Source organism: Lampetra fluviatilis, chromosome 11, assembly GCF_964198595.1.
Source record: "Lampetra fluviatilis chromosome 11, kcLamFluv1.1, whole genome shotgun sequence".
NCBI lineage: Eukaryota > Metazoa > Chordata > Hyperoartia > Petromyzontiformes > Petromyzontidae > Lampetra > Lampetra fluviatilis.
The window spans coordinates 2,545,144-2,562,780 of record NC_136285.1 but is presented as its reverse complement, the minus strand read 5'-3'; the positions used below and the strand labels follow the sequence as shown (position 1 = coordinate 2,562,780).

The window sequence follows — 17,637 nt, the reverse complement described above, 5'->3', positions numbered from 1 at the left end:
AAATGGTAATTTCTCTACGATGGGGTTCACGCCATGGTAGGTATTCAAGAAAATGAGACCTGGTAAGTAGGGATCAGCCTGGGCTGATTCAAGCTCCATCAAAAGATCTCCAAGCTCCCGTAACCTTTTATTGTCTCGACCAGAGATTTTTGGAAAGTTCTGCAACTTCTTGAAGAGAGCCTTCTCAATGGTTTCTGGGCTACCATAGCACTCCTCGAGGCGGGGTCGTCAATGTTTGCTGACCGGATCCTCTTTGCGTACTCTGCAGATTCATTTCCTAACCATTTCACCAACAGGTCGAGTTCTTCACTTGCAGAGATGTCTGCATTTCGGATTGCATTCCTGAAGGTAGATCTCCAGGCTCGATAGTTCTCAGAGTGGTCATCAAACTTAACGAGTCCTGTGTTGATTAGTTCGCGGTGAGCCAGGTACCTAGCAAAGTCTCCTAGTCCTGCTGATCCAGGGTGTGTCCATACTGGCGCTTGTGAGGCGGCATTATTGGCTGTATTGCCTAGCATGCTGTCATTTGCGATGGCGTTGGACTGTGGGCCCAAAGGGTTTCGATCACGTTGGTTGGATCCCCTTATGTGACTGTCTGGAATGTGGGTCTGACTTGGTGCATCCACGTCTGACCCCACGTGCGCGACGCTGAGTTGGCGACTAACTGCCAGGGCAGGATATGCATTTCCACCATTCCTGTAGACAGCATTCATGTTCATTCGGTGTGGAGATGGCGATGTCTGAACGTCCACCCTTTGTTCAGTATCGTTTGGTGGAGGAGCATTGATGCATTGTTCAGACCAGTCCAAAATATTTTTTCTGGTGAGTTGATCACGGTCCTTGACAGGTATCTGCGTGCCAAACTCACTCCAATTCTCTTCCTTATCCAGGTTGGCTGCTGCTTCGAGCACCTCTGCCTGGGTCATTGCAGCAGCTGCTTCCTTTTTGAGTTGTAGGGTGCTTAACTTAGCATCCAGCTCAATTTTCTTCCGTGTGGCAGTAGCCACTAATGTACTCTCTTGCTCTTCAAGCTCTGCTTTTTCTTGCTCTGCTTTCTTCCGTGCGGCAGCAGTTGCTAATAGACTTTCTTGCTCTGCGAGCTCTGCTTTCCTCCGTGCTGCGGCAGTTGCTATGCTTGCTTCTTCTTGTATGCGAGCCTTTTCAATTAGCATGGCTTCCTCTTCAGCCAAGTAGGCGATACGGGCGTTTGCTGCTTCTGCTGCGGTGCGTGCCAGAGCTGCTGCCATACCAGTAGATGATATATGTGAGTGTGCTGAGGCTTTAGATCTTGTGGTGGACCTGGATGAGACAGAGTGCTGAGATCGTGTCTCTCTTAAGCCCTCCACACGGTCCATTGCATCTTGTATCACTGCCTGCACATTATCATCGAGCAGTTCGAGGAAGTGCTCTTGTCTGCGCACTCCCTCAATGCCCTCATCTGTTTTCACCTTCATCAGGAGGGAGATGTATCTATTTGCCAGGAGCTTGTAGCTTGAGCTGCTCACATTCACTCGCTGGATGGCCCGCTGAATTGAGGCCACTGTGTCTGAGGCATTTGAAGCTTCAGATAAATCTGCTTCAACCCGGTTCCATGCCCGTTGTATCCTGGCATCAAGGTCCTGTTTCTCAGCCTCATAGTTTTCCAAGGCCCGTTGCGTCAACCTGACCTCCCTCTGGGGCCTTGAACTCCCTTGGTCCTCTTGAGGCAGGATGGGAGATCCTGGATTGCTTGGTTCACCTTCTTCAGCATCTCTCCCTGCTGAACTGTGGCTTTCCATGCTGCGATGCTTGCAGCACGATTTTAATGTAGACTCGTTGCAGAGCTCCTTGCTTGTTGCAGGCTGACTGCAGGGCTGGCTGCAGGGCTGGCTGCAGAGCTGGCTGCAGGGCTGGCTGCAGAGCTGGCTGCAGGGCTGGCTGCAGAGCTGACTGCAGAGCTGACTGCAGAGCTGGCTGCAGAGCTGGCTGCAGGGCTGGCTGCAGAGCTGGCTGCAGGACTTCTTGGGAGCTTTAAGAAGAGTATCTTTTTACTAGGCTGCAGAGAGCTGGCTGCAGCACTGGTTGGGAGCTTCAGGAAGAATATCTTTTTACTATCTCGGCCTCGCCGTGCGCTGCGTTGCACCGCTAGTCGAGTAGATAACCATGTGTTCAATAAACCCTCGGAGCCAGGATGACCGTCCAACTCCGATCGTCATTTATTGATTGTAACAGGTAAAACTGGTGAGAAAACACAGATACAGCATCTGTTATAATTCGGAAACACCCACACAATGAACACCACAGCATCAGAACATTGTCTCAGATAACAATAGATCCTGGAAGGACCAGGCCCCCACATTACCCCTGAACAACTAGACAAAGGCACAAGCTGGTGCGTTGCATACAGGCACATAGTGTATTCATCCCACTGCACCCCAAATGTACAGCATTACACTTAACACTAAACTGTGGATGAGATACTTCGTCATCACTCTCAGGATCGCAACATAGGCACAAATCTGACTCGACCTACTAAATCACAAGTAACATCCCCAATAAGGAAAGTCACAGGCTTCGTTACTAACTAGGCCTCGTATTTACTACAACAACTTAACGGCACCATAAAGGCATTTACATTGCTATAATAGTCATTCCAACATTACAACAGAATTTCCAATATTATAGGAATATAAACAACTTACAGATAATGCTTCTTAAGCTCCCACAATGGACAAGTGCGGCTGTGTTCTCACTGAGATGCGATGCGTGCCGCCATCTTGACTTATCTGTGTAATGGCTGACGCCCGCGTGGTACAGTGGAAATCTAACATCGTCACTTCCTGGTCACGTGACCAACATTAGCATAAAAAAACAGGAACTTCCTGTGAACACACGCTCCACATCTGCCGTGAGGCAAGACACCATGACTGGTCCATTTAAAATTCTACCTGGCACAGATACACAGTGAAGCTGACCAAGCCCACATATGGTTTACATTTTATTTTCTCCTGACCGTTCAGTTAGACCGGCGATCCATTGCATGCTGCTCAACGAATTTGCTGCTGCACGACTATCTGCGGAAGTCTATTATAATTATTTAGGCAGAATGATGCTTCTTCCACATTTTTCTATTCGTGAACCGTTCTTTTCACCACTTGTGCACTATATTCATTCATTCACCAGTCTGCATAGTGGATTGGTTTCAATTAGGCATGGGCTCGGGCCTGACGCAAAGCAAGGTCACATGTGCAAAGAGTTTCCATGGCGACCCATTCCTCACTCTTCACGTTATATTCCGACACCCTTGTTCCACAAAAAACACATGGTGGTGGAATATCTGCCATAATAAGGGGTTCTGCTGCAACGGATCAACTCCCTTCCAACAATGGCAAAATGCATTGCAGACAAAGAGATACAAAAGTAAAGCATGAGGAGAATCAGACAAAAACAGAGAAATATAAATACATGGATAGGGACACAGAATGAGACAGGGCGTAAATGGACAGAGAAAGAGACAGACAGAGACAGACCGAGCAAGTTTTGGGGACCCATAAAGTAGTGGGAGCCCTGTGCAACTTGTCCTAGTTGCACATTGCTAGAGGATACTGGCTACAGTACCGTGCGTGCTGCTGTGACAGCGTGCGAGTAAAGAGTGCATATACTCGTGTGTCTTTGTGTGTGTTGTGTGCAGATCTTCGTGCTGCACACCTTGGCTGACGTTGGCTGTGAAAGACGCAGCAGGAAATGTGGCGAGGTTCACAGACAACCTCTCACTACCAGTTCCAGAGCCAACCTCTGCTGTAGCCTCTACAATCCAGCCTCATCCTTCAACCCAACCTCATCCTACAACCCAGCCTCATCCTACTACCCAGCCACATCCTACAACCCAGCTTCATCCTACTACCCAGCCACATCCGACAACCCAGCTTCATTCGACAACCCGGCCATATTCCACAACTCGGCCTCATCCTACAACTCAACCTCATCCTACAACCCAGTCACATCCTACAACTCAGCCTCATCCTTCAACCCAGCCTCATCCTACAACCCAGCCTCATCCTACAACACAACCTCATCCTACAACCCGGTCATATCCTACAACCCAGCCTCATCCTACAACCTGGCCACAACCTCCAACCCAGTCTCATTCTAAAGCTCTGCCTTATCCTACAACCCAGCATCATCCTACAACCTGGCCACAACCTCCAACCCAGCCTCATCCTACAACTCAGCCTCATCCTACAACCTGGCTACATCCTAAAGCTCTGCCTCATCCTAAAGCTCTGCCTCATCCTACAACCCAGCTACATCTTACAACCCGGGCACATTCTACAACCCAGTTGTATCATCCTCATATAATCCCCACTGAATTAACAGTAAGTGAGCCCTCACACATTGTGATTATATCAAATCCACACATTGCTGTTCATCGCCTTTACGTGTTTAAGAATTTCTAATAATTTTCCTCTTTAATCCAATATTTGGAAAGGAAAAAAAGATGCTGATGCCTGTATGAGGCAAATTGCTACAGCAGCGTATTTCAACTACTAAATGAATGTGTTATCCCCTCATTGATTTATCCGGATACTGAACATGCACCACTCTGCCCACTCACCAGGCAATCAACACTCGATGCCACTCAACAGAAACACAATTCGTACTCACCAGCCATTGTCACCATTGTCACCAGACCCTCACCCGCCAGAAACTTACCACTAACCTTAAATCACTCAAATAATACCTATCACATTGACATTTACCACACACCCACCACCACTCACCAGACATTCACTACTCACCGTAACCCAAAGAGTGATGATGGACTGACACCAGGAAGTATTTTGGTAAATAATGATGATTTCTACAGATGCACGATCACTGTCTACTGTTTGTTTAAATTATTTATTATTTACAGTAAATGCCATATTGCAGGCACAATTCTCAAATGTATCTCGCCAAAATGTAACTGTAAAAGCACGTCACCAAAATTAAATAAAAGCATCCAATGGCTTATTTAGGTTCAGCAACTAGAGCCACCGGTATAGCTTTGGGCCACAAAACATTCAGGAAATATTACGTGGCAGGGATCACTGGCATTCATCACAGACAATCGTTACCACACCATCTTCCAATCGTTGCTCCTCAAGTGTCATGGCAACTAGGATAGTGACTTCCAATCAGATCAGTGTGGTCACATGATTACCCGAGGTTTTGTGCTCTGAACACCAATGAATGGTCATAAATACACATTAGCACCTCCGATTACTAGGGTTGGCTATGCACGGTGCGAAAGAAGTTCAAATACACAAATAACTTTGTAACACTTTACCAAAAGACTCGCCACCATACTACTGACTTACCAATAGTTAAACCTTTGCACCCTTAACTGATTTTTCCAAACTAAACATATAGAACATATAGCTTCATTAAAACATATTTTTGTTATAATTTCCTTTTATATGTTAGCGGAAAGATTTATATATATGTGTTACAATGCGGCCCATCTTCGCATTGTCAAGCAATATTTTCTTGTTCTTCATATATTGTTTACAAGGTACTTTGCAGTTAGAGTGCAGTTTTTAGGCTTGGGCTGGAATGCAGGCTATTTGCTTCACCTTAGGTTTGGTATTCCTCTGAGTTTAGTTTCAGTTAATTTGTATTCGATGTTTTACACATTCAATTACAATTTCCATATATCTGTATATACATTTAGCTTAGAAAATATTTCAGAAGAGCACTCTGTTTAATTATTTTCCTGTGCATGTGCCAACCTAGCTCCTTTAATATCCCGATGGTTGACGCATTTGTGCCATGGCCATTATCAAGTAGCCATGGCTGCTTAGACTAAATGTCAATTTCGAGCAAATAATTGCCATAAAATGCCTTCGTCTATCGTGTCCTCCAGCACTCAACAGCGTTCCTGCCCGGCTGATAACACTTAGGAGGCAGAGCTAGCAACGTCATGACATCACAGCCACATTATGACATCACAGGCACACTGGCTGACCACGGTCACTGTCAGCTGAGCGTTCAGCCTTGAGGGCCACGTTCCCACGACTCTGCTCCATGACGCTGCCTACTGGGACACCGTTGTCTTTGCAATGAGGCTGCATCCTCAGCCGTAGGTGATTCGTACTGCATCACCTTGAAGGGGAGAGGAGAGCGTGAATAGTGAGCCCAGGGGCCCTGTGAACGGGAGCTGGCTGACTTGGAATGCCTGAATCTGCAAGGCGCACAAGAAGTGTTCTTATAATTTTAAGTATTATAATTGAGTAAATTTAGTATTCGTGTCATTATTATAGTGCGTGGCTTTCACAGAGGCGTTACGTTTCAGAGATGGATATAGTCCGCCAGTAGGGAGTGATCTTGCTATGTGTGTTATTTTTGGGTCATTTTTCAAATTTTGAAAATTGGACCGAGACGCAAGCACACAATGACCGACTCATTTTGAATGCGCTAACCACTCGGCTACTGCTGGCCCATGTCATTGCCCTAGTTCTGATGTTGTTGGCATAGACTGTGCCCAGCCAAAGCCCACCAGTGTTACCTCCTACCAGTTCACAGCTACAGTAAGGGCCATTTTACATTCCCTCTAAAGCAATGGTTCTTCACCTTTACTGCAGCCTTGCACCCCTTTAGTTCTCAATCGTAAACGTTTTTTATAATGTTAAGAAATACATAGGTTTGATGAAATAAAGTAATTGTACTTATCTGTCCGAACTTAATTTGGTTTTCGGTGATTTACTTTTAAAAAATATGTCCATGTCTCGCACCCCCAGAAAGAGCATCTCGTACCTCCAAGGGGGTGCGTGTACCCAAGGTTAAGAACCACTGCTCTAAAGGGTTCCCTACAGGAAGTTGTCATTTGTATTTTGACGAGATAGGAATTCAAATTGAATTTAAAAAATGTATTCCCAAATTATCCTGTGCATGAAAATAGTTACGTTATATGCTCTCGGGTCGCACCACAAGTTGTTTGGCATGATGTCTGATGTTTTGCTCCTTGAGCTGGTAGCTTCTTTAGGAACTGGAGCCAAAACCTGCTCGCAGTCATTCCTCAATATCTTCCATTGTTGACAAAACATTGACTGCACCTTGCAATATTTTTTAAAGTGCATTTTGCATCAATGAGTACCTCGAGAAAACCTGGAAGATAACCTTACTCTTCATATATTTTCACTGAATACTATACATATATGAATTCATCTTAAATTGAGTCCATGTAACGCTCCTTTGAATGCATTATCTATTTGTTTTACCCCTATACCGTAGCGGCATTATACATCTCACTCTTACAATGTCTATGTGTATCTGTTAATCCATATGTATGTCCATGGTGTGACTGTGATATATGATAAGAGATGTGTGTTTTTCTCTTGTTGGTGTGTGCGTGCAGAGTAACAAAAGCTTGGTGATTTTCCTGTCCCTGCTGGCTGCAGTACTCCTCATCATTGCACTCATTTGGAGTGTCAAGTTTGCCTCCAATTACTTCCCCAAGCGAGGGAGCTACACTCTCGCATTCCAATATCCTGAAGATCCCTCAAATGATGACTTGTAGAATAAAAAACTGGAGTGGACTATCAACAGCAAATATCAGTTGACCCAGTCAAAATGAAAGCTAATCTGTGGCTGTTCCAAATTCCAAGGTCTGTTTTACAGTTTATGTCACGAAAGATAAGCAGAGGAACATCGAAAGGTCTACACAGGGCATACAAAGATCCCCCCTATTGGGCCAAGCGCTATTAGCGAGCACATATGGAGGCCAGAATTGCATCCAATGTACACATGCCCTAAGGTGGAACACAGATAAACGTGTGTCACACCAGTATTTAATGCTGCTAATTTAAAAAATGCTGTCTGACTGTAGTGTACTACATTATAACTATAGTACACTAGTAGAGTAGTGACTACTGCAGTGGCGTGATGCAGTGTATACTTGTGGTGCAAGTAAAACATTTGGAATTTAAACCTACATTTGCTGAGAGCAGCATGCATACTGCAAATCGTATCATGTAATCTTTGGAAAAGCCAAGCATCAATGAGTAATGGCATTGTGATTATTAAGCCTGATGAAATACAATATTTGTATTCGTAATTTTATACGGTAAAGTTGATTAAATGTGAAAGTGGCATTTGACATTGCTTTGTTGCATTGTTAAAGTTGGACATTATTTGGTGTTTATATTATTTCTTGTTCATAAAATGTAATGACGTTGTTTTGTGCTCTTTATTTATTATTAATCTAGCTTTACTACCCGGCTTCGCCCGAGACTTGGATTCTTGTCTTGGATTAATACACGACCTACGCGGAGGGTTGGGGGGGTGCGTGACGTCAGCAGGCACACTACGTAATGCTTCCGCATGCGGGTGACATCACAGATGTGACGTCACAGATGTCACAGATGTGACGTCACCGCTCACTTTCCGTGCAAAATATATACATTATTGCGCCCCCCCCCCCACCAAAATACAAAAGTCTATTTTTATACTTTTTGCTTGTGTACAGTCTGGAAGCTACCCACATGCCAAATTTCAAGTTTGTTGCATGTTGGGAAGAATGCTAAACATTTCGAACAGACACACATTCACAAATTTCTCTTTTATATATATAGAATAGGTTTTACCCCTTTTGGCAATAAAACAGGCGTTAAGATGTTTAAACATCACAAGGCATCAAGTCTGCTCTGCCGCCTTTGTCTCCCGTTTGGCGATATTTACATGTCGCACCAGGTACACATTTATGTCTGAGTCGATCTAGGGGAGACCCAGGACTGGTTCAAATAATCGTTACCAACACGGCCGCCTTTGTCTCTCTTTTGACAATGTTTTACATATCGCACAAGGTATGACACTCATTTGAGGGTGAGTCAACCTACGGGAGGCCCAGGACTGGCTCAGATAATATAATCGTTACTGGTGTTGATGGCTGTGAGCCTGTCTTTGATTCAACCCGCACACACACACAACTCGTGGCTTTCACCACTGATAAAAACTAAAAAGGTACATAAAGAGACGAGTGGGATGATGAATGAATGCTGGGAAGCAAGACGTGATCACAAGAGTCATATGTTTAGTTTAATATAAATAGATCCATAAGCTTACATATATCCTTAGGATTAGATAGAGATGCATAAGCTTTCGCACCATATAATCAGAGATCAATAGGCTTACGTAAAAATGAATAGGTTGACATAGACACTATTTCGTGTTTACATTGCAGGCTCCAACGACGCCTAATGGTTCCGAAGCTGGAGATCGTGGAAATGGAATCGAAGCCTCATGCGAAAAAGTAGCAAGAAAGGGCCAGAGCCAAAACTGAGCCTTTGGGTACAGTGGGCATACAAAAAACGTGGGCCAGCCAGGGCATGATGAGGCAAATAATCATGAGGGAGGATGGAGAGGAGTTGGAACAGTTGATGGTGGCCACATCAAAGCAGCCCAGGCCGCCCCACCATCGGCCAGCCGCTCCATCACCACACAGCTCCATTGCCATTTGCCGGGTGGCTCCATCTCCTGACAGCTCCGTTGTCACTGGCAAACAGCTTCATCGCCATCGCCTGACAGCTCCATCACCATTGTTGAGCAGCTTCATCGCCATCGCTGGGCGGCTCCATTGCCAGGCGAACTGCTCCATCGCCTGGCAGAATAGGCTTTACCCTTTCCAGAAAAAGTACAAGTGTTATGATTCTAGATTTGAAGCGTTCGTGCCTGCAAGGATTCATACTCTTAGGTTTTTTCGGTAAAGTCACGTGACTTTACCGAAAAAACTTAAGAGTATAAGTGTTATGATGTTCAAACACCAAATACACACGTATTGCAACATAATAATGTATGCATTATCTTTGTAACTGATTGGTGACACCAGAAACCTTTATGGCTGTGTCTCACCAATGATAGGCCAGAGAACGCCAAAAGCCGACCATTACAAAGGGAATGCAAATTTCAAAGCATTCAATGCTTAGGTTGAACAGATATATCTTTGGGATGAAAATATAGGCTTTACCGGCAATAATGCAGGTGTTCATCATGATTCATGGGCTGATAGCCTGTAGGTCTCCACTGCACATTTCGTCATTTATTTTCATTTTCCTTTAGCTTGTGCCAATATGCTCAAGAAGTGCACATTTTTCTGGAATCAATATCATATATCATCAAGCCATTCTTTTTTAGGTCTTATTCTTTGGCCGGCTACTTCCATTTTTCCCGAATAACACACTTTTAATGTCTCTGTTGTTGTCCATCCTACATGTGTACAAATAGTGTCAGTTTCCTTCTCATCACTGCTTGCATCAGGTCTTCTTCTATGTGCAACCTTTATCTGACTTTCAACTTTGGTCACTCTTTGGATCTAGTTTAGATGCAGTATCCTTATATAATAATACATTTTGAATGCTAATATCTCTGTCAGTCTTTTTCAATGTAAAAGTCCTGCAGCCATACAACGTTGTACTGAACACACATGTTCTTACGATGTTCAGTTTGGTCTTGTAGCTGATTTGCTTGCTTCTCTACATGATATTGAATTCTGTCATTAGTACGTTGCCTTTGCCATCCTTGGTCTTATGTCTTTCGTGCAGTCACTGGCCCATGTCAGTCGACTTCCCAAATTCCTTTACATTCACACTCTTTCTGCTTTCAAGTATTACTTATTTCCAAATATCTGCCCTTCCGAACACCATCGTCTTTGTCTTTTCCATGTTCATCCTCAATTCTGCATCTTTTCCTCACTTATTCAGCATATGAAAACGTTCCTGCAGTATTCTTAGGTTTTTCGGTAAAGTCACGTAGGTAAAAAATTAAAATTAATAAAGTAAAATAAAAAATAAAATAAAAAATCACGACGTTTCGGAGGCAGATTGCTAATACAGCAATCGTGCTGTGACGGTTCCACCTGAAGACGGAAGCTTGTGTTGCTTCCGAAACGTCGTGATTTTAATTTTATTTTTTATTTTACTTTTATTAATTAACATTTTTTACCTACGTGACTTTACCGAGAAACCTAAGAATATGAATCCTTGAAGTCACGAAAGCTTCAAATCCAGAATGTCCTGCAGTACTACGCAGCTTTCTTTTATCAGATCTACGTCGTCTGTTTTGGGGAAGTCACGCGGCTTGTGTATTGTGTCATTGTGTTGCAGCTTGATGTCATCGGATTACATGATGTCATTGTCTCTGAACATGGCTGATCTCAGACACGAGTCTGCTGTCATTATTCTTTGAATCCAGAACATGTTGTCACAAGTATATAAACCCAAAATGATGCTACTTTGAGCCGAGGACTCCGTCTCCATCGTCTCTTGGCCCTCTAGGTTCCGGAGCTGCAGGACCCTGCTGAGATGGGGGTGACCGGCGCCGTGGACCGAATCACGTCCCGAGATGGGGGGACTCTCCCTTGCACTAAGAGGGGATCTGAGGGTGAGGGGTGTTGGGGCTAAGGGCCTGGGTTAAAGGGAAATTGAGGTGTGTCAGTTGTGGGGGGTGCTGCGTTGTGTGTGGGTGTCACCGATTCGCGGATGGGGGGCCTGTGGGAGAGTTGCCGATTCGCGGTGGGGGTGCCGTGCAGCGGAGTTTGTCGATTCGAGAGATCGGGAGCGTTGCATTGGGGTGAGTGTTGGTTTGTTATCGGGGGGGGGGGGGGGGGGGCACCAGAAAGTCGTGAGATGTGCTGTTGACTGTGGGGGACGCCGCGGTTGTAACGGGAGTTGCCCTGCCTGCCTACCAGTTGCTGCTGCTGTATTTACAGCCAGGACGGCTGTTTCTTTAACGGAGGGGTGGGGGGTGATGTAGTGACATAGCACTAACTGTTGTACAACGGCTGCAACTGCAAGTGAGCACTTAGCGCACATGCCGTTGAGCATATACGCGGATGTGCTGGCAGGGCGGAGGAACTAGGTAAAGGGTCACGGTAGACCTCGTGGGGAAGCCCCTGGAACCCTCTGGTGGGTTCGAAAAGGCAGGCAGGGGAATAAGCAGCAGAGAGCGGGAGCTCCAGGCTGCCGGTTATAAGAGTGGACTCGTCTCGTCGCCGCTGTCGTTGTTGCCCCCATCGTCGCTGCCGCCTTCGCCCGGGCATTGCACGGCTGGACAATAGTTGGCTGTCTCGGTCGACGCCATCGGTGCAACACGAGCAGGGTCGTGTCTAGGCCTGAATGTACGGCAGTGTGGTCGCAAGAGAGGGGGCCGGAGTTGGTGGAGTGAACTCAACAACATTAAAAGGGGAGGACGGTGCCTCCTGCGATTACCTCGTCTCCGACTGAGTGTGTGTGCGAAGCACGCCACCTGCACACATGCACAAGCCTCGAGCAGAAGGAAGATGAGACCTACGACATGGACTCAATTTAAGATGTATTCATATACGGCAGTCATCGACTTATGAACGAGTTCCGTTCCTGACACACGTTCGTAAGTTTGAATGGTTCGTAACTCGGAACACAGTAATGTACTGTATTTAAATCCCAATACGGTCAGTGTTATGAAATGTATTACGGTTAAAAAACATGGAAGCATTGTTAAAATCACAATTCAAAAAAAATATATTAAATTTTCATGAAACACTGTTAAAAATACTGTATCGTAAATAAAACAAAATAAAGCAACAGCGGAGAGAAAAAATCCGTCATATTTTCACTTACCTGCAATTGCACACACACACACACACGCGGGGGCACTCGCGCGCACGAACACACAACAACAATCTCCCGCAACGCCTTAACAGACTGTTGGGACAAGTGCTGTGAGTGAGCAGTGCCTATGGAGGCCAGCATCAGCAAGGTACACGAGGGAGTGGGTTGCCAGCATAACACCTTTGACTCCCCAGTGGAAATGTTTACACACGGCACCAGGTGCAGGCAGTCCTCGACTTACGAATATCACACTGACAAATCATCGACCTGCGAACGAGCACTTACGAACTGAATCGTGAAACTATTTTGTACAGCGAAGCGATCCTTCGCGAGATATAATGAGCCACAGCCTCCCTCTCTCAAATGACTCTTTATTTGTCTCGGGTGGTCCACAAATTTAAGCATCTGGTTGAAAACCTATGCAGCTCTTTCCTTGCTGTGTTCACCAATGTCACACACAAGCACAGGTGCCAAAACCAACGCCCGTAGGGTGTCACGAGTGATGTTTTTGTGCAGGGCTGTGCACTGTAGATACCACTAGATCTTCCTCATTGCCCATCATAGTGACAGGCATGCTGTCTAAACACTTTAAATAAGATAAATTAAACAAGTATAACCAAAAATGTACAATATTGAGCCAAAGTGTGATTCCATATTGTGAGATAAATTCATTTAAATAAAAATTACTCCTGTCAACAATGCTTTAGCTTACATTTGGTTGCATTGAATCACCAATTAAGGCCGGCCTGTTATCTGTGATAAAGCACAGGGAAGCGTTGTCATAGGTAATATAATACCTGGGTAACAGGGACCTTCCATCTTATCAAACACCACGAAAAAACTCCTCATCCACAGAAACATGTAACGGTAAGGTCTGTTTTCAGAAAGGTCTGCTATATGCAATTAGCTATTCAATACATACATGGAACATTTATCACATTTCTATATTCATCTTCCTACATCATAATTTTCATCCATCGTCAGCCATTATCATCGTATTCATCATCCATCACCGTGAGTATTGACTGGATAGTGTGCCTCAAATCGGTATGAAACAACTCCCACAGTGCCAATGTATATTCTTGGGTCTTTCGGTAAAGTCACGTAGATAGTGAACAAATCTACGTATCTTGACTGAAAGACCCAAGAATATGAATTCCTGCAGTCACGAAAGCTTTAAGTTAAGTGCCAATGGAATTAAGATGTGCTACTGAATCAGAGTACTGCGTATAGGTAGCATGTGACCTGAGAACGCAAAACATTGGCAAGACAACCAACAACATCCTTTACCATCTTCACAATCGCTCTCATCATCATCATGAGCACTGCAATATTCCCACGCTTTACGGCAGCGCAAGTGGGAAAGTGCTGCCTCCTACTGTGTGAACCAGTGGTCACTTGAAGGGATGCCAGAAGTAGCTCTATGATATCCGCTTCCGTGGGCCGTGCGTGATATCTGAATTGATTCAAAATAATATTTTAAAAACATAAATTAATTACAAATGTTTTAACATGCTTAAAGCTATTGAGTTTGTTTAACTTTTAAGTTTTTTTACTTTGAAACAAACTTATCTAGAATTATTCAATGTTTTTATTTACCAGGTGCCATTTAAAGACAGGAAGTTGGGGCCGTTGCATGTGTAGGACCTGAAATACACGCGCCACGCGCTCTGTGGGTCTGTTGCTAGGCAGACAAGCAAGTGGACAGTGGGGATATTTGAGGACGAGGTTGTTGTTGCTGAGGCGTGAGAGGAGACGCATTAAGTGGCGTAACAGGTGTTAAGGGCAACCGGGGACACAGGCCGGTGATTGGTTTAGAGGGTAAGTGCTAAATGAGGGGCGCCGCTCTGGCGGCAATAACAAAGTCACGTGAGGCTGGGGGCCTGGGGGCCGAGGGGTAATCGGGGGGTGAGATAATTAATAGGGACTAATTGGGGTGGATATAAAAGGATAGCGCAACAGAGAGACGGCAGCTTTTGGGAGAGTCTTGGTGGAAGCTGGAACCTTGGTGGGAGCTGGAGCGATGGGGCCGGGGAAGAGAGCAGGAGTAAGTAGGGAGATACGATAGGAGTCTTGGTCATAGTCTTGGGGAAGCTGGAGTCTTGTTAGAGCTGGAGAAGAGTTGGAGTGACGGTGCCCGGAATAGCGGAGGGCAGGAGGAAGGAGATACGATAAGAGTAACAGTGGAGAGAGATAGGTCAAATACGGTAGCAACGGATAGAGGAGACAGAGTGAGTGGTAGCAGTGGTAGCAGTGCATCAGAGAAGATACGGAGCAGGGTAGCAGCGGAGCGACGGACCCTGGGAGAACTGGAGAGAGAACGGAGGGACATAGAGCGCGTTGATGGCGGATGGCGTGGCGGAGCGAAAGGGTGGTCACGGAGGGGTGATGAGGAGAAGGTGTGGACCTTGAGCAAATTAACGGGACGAGAAAGACAATCCGAGTACGAGTCCTACACATGGAATTCTCAGGGTGCTAAGCAACGCGTGAAAGGAGGGATTTTGCTGCTATAGCCCAGACATGCAATGAAGTCCAAATGTCGGTGCAGTTCAACCAATGCAGAGTTTTACACCTCCTTGAGACATACCAGCAACCAGCTCACGAAGCAGGGTCCAAAGTACCACGGATCAAAGAGTGGAGGGTATTTTTTTGTGCAATAATATTCGTTACATTGTTAACAATTTGGAGCGGCTTTTTCCACACTTCCTCTCAATTTTTTCGTTGGTCATCTGAAAACATTCACTACAATGTCCAGTCCCCATCATATGTTTGTGCCCTGCACTATGAATGGGATTAACAGATGAGCTGAAAATGTTGACTCAGTGGTGACAAGTGTAACACTGTATCCTGTACATGGACATTTACCCACTCACTCAAGTCAAAGTAATTTCCTGCTCAAACGAGCATTGAGGCGGTGCCAATCAACTGCTTACAGCCCTGAGCCAATGATAGAATATCCACATTTTTGTGGCGGGGACAAATCTAGCAGGATAAAGGTGAAATGTAGAGGTGCAGCCCAGCAATTGATTTCTCTCTCCAATGCTGGCAGAAGGGAGGGCCTCCACCTAGAGGGAGTTCAAAAGAGCCGACCATATATAGGGGCGTTGGACCTGCTCTTCCACGCTGGCCAGAAGTATTTAAAGAGGCGAGAGGACCCACAGTTTAGCTCACCACGCGTGTGGTCGGTTCTTGTCTAGACAAGGTGCACTTCAGCCTGGTTCACTGCAGGAGCAAGCAGTGCTGTTGCACGGTGACATGGGTGGGTCGCTATTTGTCTGTGTTCTTAGGCAACTCCTCGGGCAGCCTGAAAAGGGTAACTCGTCTGATCCGAGTATATTTGATTGTAACATAGCAATATGACTCGTTGTTAGACATGTACTCAGAGTTATATGTATTTTGAACGTCTTTAGCACCGTACGTAATCAACCGTGCTAATCAGAGGTGATATGTATGTCATACATTGCAGTTATGCAATGTATTGCAGTTGTGCAATGTATGATATACATCATACTGCATTCATGATATGTTTATTCTTTGTCAAGCAACTGCAATTTGCACAAAATATATACATAAAAACACACAGAAAATAAAGTTATAAAGACATGCACACCCTCTGCTACGCCGTATAACCCCGTGCCTGGGTAAATGCCATGCCGTGCGGATGACAAGTCCCTTTTTATGGTGCCTGACACCAATACGTCAATTAACGACAGAGAGACGTGGAATCTATCAGCGGCCGCATCTCCAACACTACTTATGTATTCATACCTGAAAATATACGCCAGTGCAAATACATTTATCTTTCCCACGTAATGTGCAAATCAATTATGTGGCAGTCTGCAAATAGCTTGTGGCCAATTTTTTTGTATATGGGACACAAGTAAACAGCTGAAATCAAACACAAGGAATAAAGTCCCTTCCAGAGCCAGTCGAGACTACTTCGTGCCGAGCACAACTCCTGATGTTCTATAGCAGGCAGGCCTGCCGGTGACAGTCCAGGTGTTAAGCAGCAGCAGCAGCACCGAGGGTTCGATGCAGAAGGGTCAACGTTGGGCCTCTAAACAGCACAGTACAGCCAGTGTTCTAAATTCACTGGCCATGGATGAACTTCACCAGCAGCAGCGGACCTCAACACACCGAGAAAAAGGTGCCACCAGGTAAGCCTGCTTACGCGCCCGATACATTCCCCGCACATCGGATTAGCACGATTGGCTGCATATGGTGCGAAAGATGTTCAACATACTTTCCACTGTAGTACTTACCATACCTATATTTCTTGTATGCAGATGAGTTTATTAGACTAGACATGTGTTAGAGTATGTTATGGTACACACGTCGATAGGAGTAACACAGACGTCTCTTTCCTCTTCAGTTAGCAAAGCCATTCACTTTTAACGTGAAACAGTGACCAGTAAACAGGTAACCGTTTTCAGATCATGGGTTACCAAAAGTTATGGGAACTGGTAATCGTTTCCAGTGGAATGTTTTCTTTTTACCAACTAATGTGCATCCCTTTGTCAATTGGAAGGGAAACGGGCAGCTCTTCAATTGATTTATTTGCTCACTCGCACCACTGCTGGTAGAAATGCCTCCACTAGATGGAGCTCTAGTGTGGAAATTTGGTCTACTCTTCCACGGTGGCGGGAGGTCTTGCAAGAGGTGGGCGTACCAACAACGCTGGGTGGACAGAGGAAGCGCATATTTAAGAAACTTGCCCCCGTTGCTTCGACCGCCACGATGGGATCGATCCGGCGACCTCTGTGTTGCAAGTCCAGCGTGCTGACCGTTACTCCAGGGTGGCAGCTCCATTCGGTTATCAGTTAAAAGGTAAAACAAATGTGTATTGCTCTGCACGTTTATATATGTGTGTCAATGCGATGAGAGAAAGTTGTTACCATCTTATCATTATGATTGCTCGTAATGTAAATCACTATTTAAACATAACCGATATGAGTTTGAAAATGTGTATCAACATTGTAAACCGTGATTAATGGTCATTTAAAATATATTTTACTAAAATTGCTCATAATCACAA

The 17,637-nt window shown here is 45.1% G+C and overlaps 1 protein-coding gene across 2 annotated transcripts in view; it reads left to right on the top strand.

The window, feature by feature from the left end:
• Positions 1-8,344, top strand: part of LOC144934730 (von Willebrand factor A domain-containing protein 7-like) — a 40,943-nt gene extending 32,599 nt beyond the window's left edge. The window contains exons 17-18 of one of the 2 annotated variants that reach the window (XM_078860805.1): positions 3,671-4,355; positions 7,376-8,344. In XM_078860805.1, coding sequence (XP_078716931.1) covers positions 3,671-4,355; positions 7,376-7,537 — 847 coding nt within the window. In that variant the 3' untranslated portion in view covers positions 7,538-8,344. Of the gene's footprint in view, positions 1-3,670; positions 4,356-7,375 lie in introns of those variants that run through there. The other variant, XM_078860806.1, reaches the window with a different exon arrangement.
• Positions 8,345-17,637: the final 9,293 nt, after the last annotated feature.